The 14,304-nt window shown below is 42.6% G+C and overlaps 1 protein-coding gene across 1 annotated transcript in view; it reads left to right on the forward strand.

Moving 5' to 3' along the window:
- STAG1 (STAG1 cohesin complex component) overlaps window positions 1-14,304 on the forward strand; it is a gene marked incomplete at both ends in the record, with an annotated part of 279,463 nt that overhangs the window by 228,609 nt on the left and 36,550 nt on the right. The window contains one exon of the mRNA XM_080695497.1: window positions 13,590-13,682. Within this exon, the coding sequence (XP_080551623.1) occupies window positions 13,590-13,682 (93 nt within the window). The remainder of the gene's footprint in view (window positions 1-13,589; window positions 13,683-14,304) is intronic.

Genomic DNA, 14,304 nt, shown 5'->3' on the forward strand with positions numbered 1-14,304 from the left:
GACCCTGCAGCTTCTTGGAGAGGGCATAGATCCAATACTTCAACACATAGGCACAGGTAAAAGTTTTATCAAAAAGACCCTAAAGGCACAAGAAATTAAAAGAAGGATCGATACGTGGTATTGCAAGAAACTGAAGAGCTTCTGTACAGCAAAGGAAACTATCAAAAACCTCAACAGAGAGACATCAAAACAGAATGGGAGAAATTTTTGCCAACTATACCTCTGATAGAGGATTGATATCTAGAGTATACAGAGAACTCAAGAAACTCACCACTAAGAAAACAAATAACCCAATCAAAAATTGATCAAGTGAGCCGGGCGTGGTGGCTCACACTTGTAATCCCCGCGCTTGGGAGGCAGACAGGAGGATCGTGCAGGTTCGAAGCCAGCCGTGATCCTCCTGTCTCAGCCTCCCAAGTCCTGGGATCACAAGTGTGCACCACCATACTGGCTTCCTGAAATTTCAATGTAATATAGATACTGGGAAATTTATAAATATATATAACATCTTTAATATCCTTTGGAAGAAACCTGAAATAATTTTTCATTTAATATGGAATGAAAATATTTATGGAAAATATTTAATATAGAATGGATGATTTAGCTAGTCCGGGAGCAAACCAGCTGACCACCACATATTTATTTCTATAGTCATAAGTTCAGTTACAGAAAAACTATAGATAGAGGACCTGGGTATGTTGGCACACACTGGTAATCCCAGACTGACACAGGAGGATTCAGGGTTCCAAACAAGACTACCAATTTAGCAAGATCTTGTTTTAAGATAAAGGGGTTGGGGTATAAGTTGGAGGTAAAATGCCCCTGGGTTCAGTCCCTAGTACCACAAAGAATAATAATAGTAACAGTGATGATGATGATGATTCTAAAGAGTTTTGTTTGTTTGTTTGTTTGTTGCGGTACTGGGGGTTTAACCCGGGGACATTTTATCTCTGAGCTACACCCTCAGCCCTATTTTTTGTTCTCTTTATTTTGAAACAGGGTCTCACTGAGTTGAAGAGGGCCTTACTAAGTAGTAGCTAAGGCTGTCTGCAAACCCCGATCCTGCTGTCTCAGCCTCTCAAATGCTGGGATTACAAGCATGCCACCACACCCAATAAGTTCATTTACATTTTTAACTAATAAATTATGCTGATCAGTTTTTGGTATAGAATATAAGGTTTTCATAAACTTGAGTTCTCTTATCTCTGAGCTACACTTTGAGCCCCATTTTATCTTTTTTTAAAAGCAGAGTCTTGCTAAGTTATTTGGCCAGGGAGTCTCCCATCTCAGCCTCCCAAGTACCAGTATGCACCACTACCGGACCTAGCTTGATATGTTTTCTTTTAATACTTTATCTTTTATATATTTCTAGCTTTATTGAGCTCATATGTATTTACAATTTTGTGTCTTTTCAGTTGACATAATATATTCTTAAGTGATTATAGAGAATATTTTAATGCATAGTGTAGTAATCTATCATGTAGCTTCATCCTAACTTTTCTTACCACTCTTCTCTCTTGAGTAGTTAGTTCTGAACATTTTTTACTAGTGAAATTAATGCTGTAATGGGCATTCGGAACAAAATCTTATTCTGTTTTCCATTGGTTCATCTTGTCACTGTCTTGTCAGAAATGGAATTGCCATGTCAACAGCTGTACATACATTTAAGGTTCTTGATATACATTGCCAAATTGCTTTTTAGGAATGCTTGCCAAAGTTTATTTTTCTTTTCTACTATTGAGAACATTGTCATTCAGGAGACTCTGAATTGTAGTTGCTTGAAGCTTAAACTCAAGTTTTAATATACCTGAACAGTAAACCTTTTATACAATGAACTGTTTGAGAAGACTATACGAAGAACAGGCTTAGATCTGTATTGGAAATGGAAGTGCACTGGGTTTCACCAATGGTCATTTCTTCTGTTCCTCTAATTTCCTGAGTTGAAACTCTTTGGCAGTTTAACAGGTGATGCTTGGTATACTTTGTTCCAGTGCCCCCTAGTGCTGGCCCTGTAGAAGCAGCCTTCCATCTCTGCTGTAGCAGAAAACATCCTTCTTCCCTCAGTTCCTTCTGTACATATACAAGGACATTTAGAAAGCCAGGCAAATAAGAGTTAGGGCTAAAATAATGCCCCTGTTGCCTTCTTGGGCCTGGAGATCTAGAGTTTATCCTCAATTTTTTTCCTCCGGAAAGAAGCTATCCTACCTTTCTCTGGCCTTACGTTTGTGCTTCTGTACCTAAACCCTGCGCATTTCTATTATGACCTGCAGTATGGCAGGGCCGGGGCTTCGGGTCCTTGGCCCTGTTTCTAAAGAAAGTCGACATTTCCTAGGTAGCAATAAATCAACTTTTTATTGAAGTGTTTAGCTATGTTCCTTCATCACCAGTGTGTGTGTGTGTGTGTGTGTGTGTGTGTGTGTGTGTGGTTTGTGTGTGTTGTACTTGGAGATTGCACCCAGAGGCATTCTACCTCCAAGCTACACCTCCAGCCCAAGTTTTTATTTCTTATTTGGTGGTTTTTTGTTTTTTGGTTTTTTTGGGTCTGGGGATGGAACCCAGGGACATTTGACCTCCGAGCTACACCCCCTGCCCTATTTTTTATTCTTTATTTTGAAACCGGGTCTCACTGAGTTGCAGAGGGCCTCGCCAAGTAGCTGAGGCTGTCTGCGAACCGTGATCCTCCAGGTCTCAGCCACCCGAATGCTGGGATTACAAGCGTGCGCCACCACGCCCGGCTTTTATTTCTTATTTGGAAACGGTCTCACTAGGTTGCTGAGAGCCTTACTGAGTTGTCAAGTCTGGCCTCGCACCTGCAAGCCTTCTGTCTCAGCTGATGGTGGCCAAGTCTCTTTAACCTTGCTGTTCTTTCCACAAACATACATTCCTAGAAATGGGGTCAGATACATGAAAATCTGCAGGTTGGTTTCCATATCTCTTTCTGATTCCCTACTTCTTCAAAGTAGCAGTGAACACAAAAGAAATAGCTAACCAAGGTCTTTGCCCAGGATTCCTGTAATAACAAGCTTCAGAAAGCACCTCTATCTGCAGAGTTAACTGCTCTGAGGTGAAGGGAATGGGGCCAAGGATGAGAAACGATAGCTGTTCTATAGGATCAAATTTTTCTGATGTGTAACCATTTTATCTCACTTTTCCTCTAAGCTCTTCCCCTCCACCTTCCATTTCTTGAGAATTCTATCCTCAGCAACTGTCCATTGATTATGTAGCCTTTCCTTTGGTCATCCCATGACTTCACAGTTGTTCTTTAATAGGTATATTTCTGTTAATATTGTCTCCAGGTGCTGGATTGGCTTGTCTAGGAAGGCTACAGGAGAAAGACCCAGGTCTTATTTAATAACATTTCTTGTGCTTTTCTCAAAATGTTCTTGTTTTAAAAATCTGGGATAGAGAAATAGGTGACTATTCATACCAAACTCTAAACCTCAAAATTTTATCCAATTCCAACGTTTTTTAAATCCCCTGGAAACCAGAAGTGAATGTATTCATCTTAGATAAATAAAGAGCTATAAGCCTTGGTCCAAGCATTCCATTAAGAGTGTCATGCTGTATTGCAAACAGTTGCTGGGCTTCCAGATTTAGGACCTTGCTTTCTGGTAGGGAATCCCCCTTAGAGGATAGTGTGGAGCTTCCTCTGCTGCAGTTGTCCTTTTGAGTACTATTCTCACCTGCCGAGGGAGAGGGGCCGTTAGAGTGCCTCATTTACTAATTGATCTAAGTTGTGACCTAAGCTCTACAGCAGTACTAAGAAGACCTGCGTGAGATCGCCAGGGACAGAGGGCAGAGGCACTCCCGGGGCCTTCTGAATACCGGCATTTTGATCACTTAATGAGTACAAGTTGTATTACCCCTAAATTTACCTGCCCTGTCTTATCCCCGTTCAAGACTAAGGACATCAAGATAAGAGTAACTTAGATATTTTCAAGATTCATAGGGACATGCAACTGCCAGCTTTTACAGTGTCCTGTTCCCAGCCCTAGAGCAGCACCTGAAGTCTTCAAGCACTGCCCTATGCCTTCCGGAGCAGCAGAGCCCTGCAGGCAGATCACCCCTAAAGACACAGGAACTGAGGTGGCCTCCCTGAGCAGGAGCAGTTGTCCCATGGGACCTGATTGCCCTTTCAGTGATAAGGACACTAGACTTCTTCAGTGCCACCTGGCAAACCAGAACCAAGATAACCACCAACCAGAAGCAGCCTGGGTACCCTAATCGCCCTATAAAAGGGACCAGCCTGATTCTTATTCATTCACGTTCCGCTCCCTTTAGCCTTGAGGTTAAACCTCCAATTAAATCTTGGTCTGCTTGTTCATACTTTTTTGGCCCAGTTTTATTTTTATTGTCACTGGGCCAGAAGTTTCTATCTCTAGCATCATATTCTAAATAACTATTGCTACAGTGGAAGAATGTTTTAACTGAGCTTCTTAGAGGCCTAAGGCGATACTAAGAATAGACAAAATATAACTTTTCACTTTCTAGTACAGAGATTGGAGATTTTCTCTACCAAAACTAATGATAAAAGAAATGTGCTTTCCTGTCGGCCCATTTATTTGAGTAAAAAGAAAATAGATGTTTTATCCTACTTAATATTTCCTAAGTGATATAGTAATGATTTTCCTTCCTACAATAGGCCTTTTGTTTTGGATTTTTCTAGTAATAAACAATCCCTAGGTGTTTGTTAAATGACAGCTTAATTCTGAATTCTGACCCAGTTTCCAAATTTGTCTTTATAAAGCGCTCACAGTTCTTATATTTGCAGCAATTTTTGTACTGGAGCATGGTTGTTAAAAACTGAGTTTGAAGCCAGGCGTGGTGGCACGCGCTTGTAATCCCAGCACGTGGGAGGCTGGGACAGGAGGATTGCAGTTTGAGGACAGCCTCAGCTACTTAGTGAGGCCCTTTGCAACTCAGTGAGACCCTGTTTCAAAATAAAGAATAAAAAAATTAGGGCAGGGGTGTAGCTCGGAGGTAGAATGCCCCTGGGTTCCATCTCCAGTACCACACACACCAAAAAAAAAACTGAGTTTGAATTTTGCCTCCGCTTCTTACCACCTCTGGCAAGATAAGGAAATCATTTCACCTTGAACTTCTTTTTTTTTTTTTTTTTTTTGTGGTACTGAGAATGGAACTCAGGGGCTTTCTACTTCTGAGCTGCACCCCCAGCCCTATTTTTCACTCTTTTATTTTTGAAACAGGGCCTCACTGAGTTGCGAAGGGCCTCGCTAAGTAGCTGAGGCTGTCCGCCTCCCGAATGCTGAGACGGTTTTCTAATATATAAAGTGAAAATGATATTTACTGCTGATTAGGTTGTTCGAGATGATTTAATTGAGAGGAAGTGTTTCAGTTGACATTGTTATTTTGCTGGCATCAAATCTCAGAACTAGTACCTAGTCTTCTTTCCTTATCTTCCCTGCCAGAACCAAGAATTGAAGCTGAATGACCTGAGGCTGTGAGAGTACATGAGCATGCTCAGTGGATAGTGTATGGGATGGATCGGCATGGTAGATTTTATTCTTCATCAGAATTTGGGGAGAGTTTGGGGTTCAAGTCTCTCGCTCTGGTCCTAACAGTCACTGCTTTTCCCCTGTCCCTCTGACTCCTTTAGCTTCCTTCATCTTTGTACACTACAGGAAAGAAACCAGAAGATATTTTGGAGCTACAATAGGCAACTTAAGGGTTCCTGGATCATAAATGGATTAGCCTTTGAGGCAATGGCAGAGTCAGCAAGTGGGGATTCAAATTGCCAAGAACAGCAGCAACACTCTAAACTAGGTATTACATTTGGAGTTTAAGTATCCAGTAGTTTTATTGTGTATTCGCAAAAGTTTCTACCATGCTGGGACTCTCCATTAGCTGCACCCCAGCCCCTAATTATTTCTTAGTTTAAAATTGTCCACCTCTCTTTTGACTTTCCTTATTCACTTGTTAATTAACCTGATCTTTTTATTTAGCATCTCTGAGATCCTTGAGGGGAAGCTGAGAGCAAGTCTATTAAGGCCTCCCTCAGGAACTGCTCTTTGATTTCAGACAGTTATCTGCAAGGGTTCATAATAAAAGGGCACCGTGCCCTGCGTACAGGCACATTCTGTGGACCCATATCCCATCATCAGAAAGCCAGTCTCACGTGGCTTGCATACACAGCATATTGGCTGCTGCATTGTGTGTTCCATATGGCATTTGTTGATGGAGTTGAAGTCTCCCTTCTCAGAGTACATACACCTAACAGTGACTTTCACTTAGCTCAGCCGGCTAGGAATATGGTCCTGTGTGTCTGGGTCAGGTGTAGACATCTTTGACTTTTGCTTAGTGAGCTGTGAATGCTGTGTCAATTCAGACATGGTCTTCCACTCCATAGCAGTGTGTGTGTATGTTACTGGGGTTGGACCCGAGAGGCCTTCTACTTCCAGGCAACACTCCCAATCCTATTTTTATATTTTGTTTGGAAACAGGGTCTCACTAAGCTGCTGAGACTGGTTTCGAACCTGTGATCCTCCTGTCTCAGCCTCCCAAGTACTGGGATTACAAGTGTGTGCCACCATGCCCAGCTTTTTACTCCATAGCATTTAAAACCAAAAATACTTCTCCTAAATTAGTTGCTCTTAAAATCCATTTTAGTAAAAGTTCTGTAGGAAACAGATGATAATCATCTCCAGAGTGGACCAGTTCCTTCACCTCTCCCTCGGGGTCTGGGTAGTTTCTTGGTTTTGCCCTCTCCTCATACTGACTACCTTCATGGTGACCAAGAGCCTTATAAGTGCTTTCCATTGTCCTGGCATAATTTTCCCCTCTGTAGGTAGTTTTGAGGCTAATGCCTGAGTTCAGACTGACATCTGAGCCTGGTCCAGCCTGATCCAGAACTTTTCATTTTCATTTTAGCTATTATAGATCAAAATAACCAAGGGATCATACTTAGCATGCTGCTTATTATTTTGTATTTCCTTATGTATCTATGTGCCTACTCCTTGGGAGGTAAGTCTGTCACATCTCTAAATTTCACTGTATTTTGTAAAAAAAAAAAAAAAAAATACAGGGCAGCTGCAGTTTTATACCATGAGTGACTAGTAGTAATCCAGGAATCAAAGGTTCCTCATCCTCCCCTCTTTCCTCTTACCAGATCACATGTCCATGAACCAGGGCTGTTGAAGCAAATGTCATCACTGCCACCAAATGTAAGAATATTAAGGCAAAAAACAAATTCACAGGGCCCAGTGGTACACACCAGTAATCCCAGTACTGGAGAAGCTGACAGATTCACAGCAAGCCTCAGCAACCTCCTGAGAGCCTCTGCAACTTAGAGAGACCTTACTTAAAAATAAAAAATGAGCCAGGCGTGGTGGCACACGCTTGTAATCCCCGCGCTTGGGAGGCAGAGACAGGATTGTGCAGGTTCGGAGCCAGCCATGCTGGCTTACGAGACCATTTCCAAATTTTAAAAAGTATAAAAATAGGTCTGAGAGTGTAGCCTGGAGGTAGAAGGGTTTCCAGGAACCCCAGTACCACCAAAAAATAAATAAATAAATAAATAAATAAATAAATAAATAAATAAATAAATAATAAAAAATGAAAGCTGGGTGTAGTGGTGCACACGCTTGTAATCCCCGTGCTTAGGAGGCAGAGACAGGAGGATTGCGCAGGTTCAAAGCCAGCCTCACTGGCTTAAGAGACCCTGTTTCCAAATAAAAATATAAAATAGGTCTGGGAGTGTAGCCCTAAGGTAGAAGGGTTCCATCGCCAGTACCACCAAAAAAAGAAATAGGGCCAGAGTGTAGCTCAGAAGTAGAAAGAAGCACCCTGGGTTCAATCCCCAGTGCCACCAAATAAAAAGAAAAAAGAAAACTCAGTTTCTCCTATACTCTCACATCAGAAAATACTGCTCTGACCTTGGAACTATAGGGACTTCTCCCCACCAGAAACTAGTAAGTTCTTCAGTGAATACCACTAGGAGTTTTAACTCAGCTCTGATGACACTTATTAATTTGCTAGAGTGGCTCATAGAACTTAGAGAAACACTACTTAAAGATACCAGTTTATAAGCCGTTCATGGCGGCGCACACTTGTGATCCCATATCTGGGAGGGAGGCTGAGGCGGGAGGAAGAATATTACACAGGATACCCATGAACACCAGACGAAGAGATTGAAAGGGATAAAGTGCTTCCATGCTCTCTCAAGGTGTACCACCTTCTAGGAAATGGCATATGTTCAGCTATCTGGAAGCCCTTGAAACCAGTCTTTTTAGGGATTTTTTGGAGGCATTCTTATGTAGATATGTTCAGTTCCATCATTTTCCACTGGTTACCAACTCTACCTTCTGGCAGCCCCTCCACTCTCTGGAGGAGGGATGGGGGTTGCTAACCTTTTTTTTTTTTTTTTTTTTTTTTTTCAGTACTGGGATGGAACCCAGAGGCATTCTACCTCCGAACTATATCCCCCAACCCTATTTTTTTATTCTTTATTTTATTTTATTGTGGTACTGGTAGTGGAACCCAGGAGTTTTTCTACCTCCGGATCTTCTACTTCTGAGCTACACCATGGCCCTATTTCATTTTATTTATTTATTTTTATTTCTTTTGTGTGTGTGTGGTATTGGGGGTGGAACCCAGGGGTGTTTCTACCTCCGGGCTACACTCCCAGACCTGTTTCATACTTTATTTGGAAATAGGGTCTTAACAAGTTGCTGAGAGCCTCACTAAGTAGCTGAGGCTGGCTTCGAACCTCTGCGATCTCCCTGTCTCAGCCTCCCAAGCGCGGGGATGACGAGCGTGCACCACCATGCCTGGCTCTATTCTTTATTTTAAAAGAGGGTCTCACTGAGTTGCAAAGGGCCTCACTAAGTAGCTGATGAGGCTGTCCTCGAACCACCGTCCTCTGTCTCAGCCTCTCCAATGCTGAGGTTACAAGCATGCGCCCCCATGCCTGACTGGGTGCTAACTCTTTAATCATGATTTGGTCTTCCCAGTGACCAGCCCCAACCCTGAAGCTACTCATAGAATACTGGCCATCAGTTAATACATTAGCACACAAAAAGACTCATCGTTTTTGGAAAGTCTAAGGGTGTAAGGGTTGTATGCCAAAAAATGAAAAAATGTTTTAGAACATTACTCATCCCTCCATTTAAATCCCTACCCAGTCATAGAAATCTTTGTGTGCTCTCATTCTGTTCCTCGTCTACAAAATGGGAAGGTTACCATTTATTTTGCAGTGAGAAATTTATATTTATGAACATAGAATATAACTTGATATATAATAAGCTTTTGACAAAAGATTGTATCTACTATAACTATCCTATACACAGTATTTTTCATTCTGTTTAGAATATGATTCTTTTACACAAATGTTTAACATTTACACCATGATAAAAATCCTCCCTTATCAGAATAATATCCAAATGATACTACAGAGTGGCTGGGCTGTAGCTCAGTGGCATGCACTTGACTGGTGTGCAGAAGACCCTGGGTTCAATCCCACCCCACAAAACACACAAGGAAATGGCAAGTGATTTAACGTGGCCTTTGAGTGGCCTTCCTTTTAAGTGGAAATGAGTCCCCTTTTCCTCTTTTGTTTTGCTCATTGCCAGTCTCTTCCCTAGTTATGCCCCAGCTACAATAAATTAACAGTTCCTCAAAAGTACCTCCTAGTGTTTGAACATTCTGGGCCTTGTCTATAAAGACGTTTCAGTAGCTGAATACTTTCTGTCCTGAACCTGGCTTCAAGCACATTATCTTTGAGAACCCTTCCCTGGGTGCTTTTGACTCTGAGCTAGGTTTCCAATAGGAGTTGCGAGTAGGAAAACTTCACTCTATATTTGGAAAGAAAAGAGGATCTTTTGCCAGGCGTGGTGGCGCACGCTTGTAATCCCCGCGCTTGAGAGGCGGAGACAGGAGGATCGCGCAGGTTCGAAGCCAGCCTCGCTGGCTTAAGAGACCCTGTTTCCAATTTTTAAAAAATATAAAATAGGTCTGGGACTGTAGCTGGAGGTAGAAGGGCTTCCAAGAGCTCCAGTACTGCCAAAAAAAAAAAGAAGAAGAAAAGACCCCCCCCCCCGCCACCCTTCCCTCTTACCTATCCCATGGCACCTACCCCATGGCACTCTTTACGCTCTTGCAGGTGCCTGATACCTCATATCTTTGCCCCAATGAGTTGTGAATGTTTGAAATTAAATATTAAAGAATGTTGAGGTTTGGTTATTGAATGTTTATATATAGGAACACTAATGGTTGTCAAGAAACATAGTCCTTTTTACTACTCTACACAAGATCATCTCATTCCTTCCAATAATTGCACTCATGTTAGCTAAAGGAAATGCACATAATTTTTGAAGTATCATTATTTGAGTTGTAAAGATCTAAAAATGTCATCTGTACAAAATACAATAGCTTAAGGAATTTTAGTTTAATAAAGTACTTTCTATTCTATTTATATATTTTGATACTGGAGATTGAACCCAGGGGCATTCTACCTCCAAGGTACATCCCCAACCCTATTTTATTCTTTATTTTGATACAGGGTCTCAGTAAATTACCGAGGGCCTCACTAAGTAGCAGAGGCTGGCCCTGAACCAGTGATTCTCCTGTCTCAGTCTCCCAGGTACTGGGATTACAAGCGTGGCAACGCTTGTAATCTACCTCTGAACTACACCCACAACCTTTTTAAATTTTTATTTCATGGGTAGGAGTAGTGCAGATTGAATCTAGGAGCATTCTCTTTCTGGGCTATACCCCAACCCCTATTTTATTTTTTTAGTTTGAAACAGTATCTCACTAAGTTGCCTGAGCCTTGCTAAGTGGCTGAGGCTGGCCTTAAAACTACAATTCTCCTGTCTCAGCCCCCCAAGTACTGGGATTTACAAGTGTGTACCACCACACCTTGCTTTTATTTTTTATTTTGAAAGGGTCTTGCTAAGTTATCATCAGGGTAGCTTTGAACCTATGGTGCTCTTAGCTTTTGAAGTACTTGGGATTATAGGTATGTACCACCATGCTTGACAATAAAGTACCTTTTAAAGGTAAAATGGGGGCCAGGCGTGGTGGTGCACGCTTGTAATCCCAGTATTCGGGAGGCTGAGACCGGAGGATCGCAGTTCGCGGACAGCCTCAGCTACTTAGTGAGGCCCTCTGCAACTCAGTGAGACCCAGTTTCAAAATAAAGAATAAAAAATAGGGTAGGGGGTGTAGCTCGGAGGTCGAATGCCCCTGGGTTCCATCCTTAGTACCGCAATAAAAAAAAAAAGTAATTGGGAACCCGTCATGATGGTGCATGCTTGTAATCCTAGTACTTCAGAGGCTGAGACGGGAAGATCACAGGTTTGAGTCCAGCCTCAGCAACTTGTGAGGCCCTCCTCAACTTGATGAGACCCTGTTTCAGAATAAAGAATAAAATAGGGCTAAGCCGGGCGTGGTTGCATATGCTTGTAATCCCAGCATTCAGGAGGCTGAGACCGGAGGATCGCGGTTCACGGACAGCCTCAGCTACTTAGTGAGGCCCTTGCAACTCAGTGAGACCCTGTTTCAAAATAAAGAATAAAAAATAGGGCAGGGGGTATAGCTCGGAGGTCAAAGGCCCCTGGGTTCCACCCCCAGACCTGCACCAAAAAAAAAAAAAAAAAAAAAAAAGAATAAAATAGGGCTGGGGATGTACCTCATAGGTAGAATGCCCCTGGGTTCAATCCCCAGTACTACAAAATAAAAAATAAAAGTAAGTGGGCATAGTGAAGCATTCCTGTAATCCCAAGAATTTTAAAGGTCTTCAAGAGACACAGTCCTTTTTAATACTGTACACAGAATGAGCTCATTCCTTCTTCACCTGCTGTGGAGGCCAAGAGAGGAGGATTATAAGGCAAAGCCAGCCCGGGCAGTTTCCTTGTCTCTAAAAAATTTACTGGGGGCCAGGTGTGGTGGCACACGCTTGTAATCCCAGCATTCCGGAGGTTGAGACAGGAGAATCACTGGTTCAAGGCCAGCCTCAGCTACTTAGTGAGACTCTGGGTAACTTAGTGAGACCCTGTTTCAAAATAAAGAACAAAAAATAGGGCTGGGGTTGTAGCTCAGAGGTAGAATGCCCCTAGATTCAATCCTCAGTACTACCATGTGTTTATGTATTACATTATTTAATTCTCTCCATTTGTCAGGAAAACGCAAGCTGTGATGTCAGTGATAGTAGATAGTCTAGGTTTCAATCCCCTACTAATAATGACTACTCTTTAGAATCTATATTTTCTTTTCGTGTGTGTGTGTGTGTGTGTGTGTGTGTGTGGTACTGGGGTTGAACCTAGGGGCTTTTCTACCTCCGGGCTATACTCCCAGACCTATTTTATACTTTATTTGGAAACAGGGTCTCACTAAGTGGCTGAGGCTGGCTTTGAACCTGTGCGATTCTCCAGTCTCAGCCTCCCAAGCACAGGGATTACAAGCATGTGCCACCACGGCCGGCTTATTTTGTTTTTGAGGTAAGGTCTCACTGTGCTGCCCAGGTTGGTCTCAAACTTCTTTGCTTAAGCAGTCCTCCCATCTCAGCCTCCTCATTTCTGGGACTGCCACTCACATGAGTGTACCAGTGGTAGAATCTGTATAAATATTAAATTATATAATGATAAGCCTTCAAACCAGTGCCTAGTACATTGCAGATGCTTGATAAGTTTAAATTTTCTTTCAGGAGTGGGGTTTATAGCTCAGTGGTAGCGTGTATGCTTAAATTTCCTCTTTTTTTTTTTTTTGTGGTACTGTGGTTCCTGGAAGCCCTTCTACCTTTAGGATACACTCCCAGACCTATTTTATATTTTTATTTGGAAACAGGGTCTCTCAAGCCAGCAAGGCTGGCTCCGAACCAGCGTGATCCTCCTGTCTCCACCTCCCAAGCCGAAGATTGCAAGCATGCGCCACCACGCCTGGGTCCCATACCTATTTTATACTTTGTTTGGAAACAGGACCTCTAAGTTGCAGAGCGCCTCACTCAGTAGCTGAGGCTGGCTTCAAACCGATGTGATCCTCCTGTCTCGGCTTCCCATGCGCTGGGATTACAGGTGTGCACCACCACGCCCAGCTGTGCGGGGATTACAGGTGTGCACCACCACGCCCGGCTTGGCTGTACTTTTCAAATGCTGCTGCATATGGAATATTATCTGGCCATCTAAGTCCTATTAACCCATCCAGTCTTAGACTAAGCCCATACTCATGAAGCTTGCCTCTTCTCCAGCACTTGGCAGTGCACTAAGGAGATGGGAGCAGTGCTTGGCTTGTTTAGTGTGTGCTGTACTCCGTCATCTTACTAGTACTTAGTGGTGGTATAGAAATGGCTAAAAATTTAACTTGAGTCTAGGCAACCCTGATCATAAAGGAAAATCTGTTGGAAGCAGTCGCTGAGCAGCTCATTGCTAGACAGTACTGCATGTTTGGGACTGTCCGCTTCCCTGCCCTTTCCATAAGTCAGACCTAGGAAAAACTCTGTTAATTGGTTTCCAAGGATGAATTTGGTTTTGCATATTTCCTTCACAGTTAACCAATTTGGCTCTTTTCTATTATTTCTTTTAGCAGTTTTCTAGGATAGTCCAATTCATGCTTTTATCTTTGAATGTGTCTTTCAGGAGGATTTGTTGGTATTGAGGAAAACAGTGAAATCCTTTTTGGCTGTCTGCCAGCAATGTCTATCTAATGTTAATACTCCAGTGAAGGAACAGGTAAGAAATTGTCAGCTAAGAGCTGTCAGTCAAAACAATCCAAATGTGCTGATGAACAGTAAAAAAGGTATAATTATGTTATGGCAAGTCTTAGCACACATGTGTATTCCTAACATTTATGGGACCTATGACAAGAGAATAAATGTCTGAATATTTTAAGTTATAGAGCAAACTTGTATCAGTATATCCTTCTGCTCTGACCAGTACACTGTAATTACCTGGAAGACCACGTTCCGATTTAGCGGGGTTTTTTTAATACTTGAATTGGTGCGTTGTGATTCTGCATCATGGTGAGGGTCCGAGTGATACAACATGCACACCACTTGGTGCGCCGCTCGGACCTCACCTGGCTGGCCACCCCTGCGCATGGCATAGCAGTGAGGTCGGTAGGCATACCTTGGACATAGCATCATTTGAACTATTTTCTTCATCAGTTTTTTTGTGACTCCTAAGAATTCTGTGCCAAAATTCTGAGGTTTTAGGCCATGGCTTGCCGTCTTGTCATCTCACCTTCGCCTCTTCCTCGGAGCAGGAAGAGCTTCTTCTACTTGCATGTGGATCCTTGAGCCATCCCGTCTCAGCTCTGTGCACCCCTCAAGTCGCTTCCCTCTGGCTGCTGAGA

Source organism: Muscardinus avellanarius, assembly GCF_963383645.1.
Source record: "Muscardinus avellanarius genome assembly, chromosome: 5".
Classification (NCBI taxonomy): Eukaryota; Metazoa; Chordata; class Mammalia; order Rodentia; family Gliridae; genus Muscardinus; species Muscardinus avellanarius.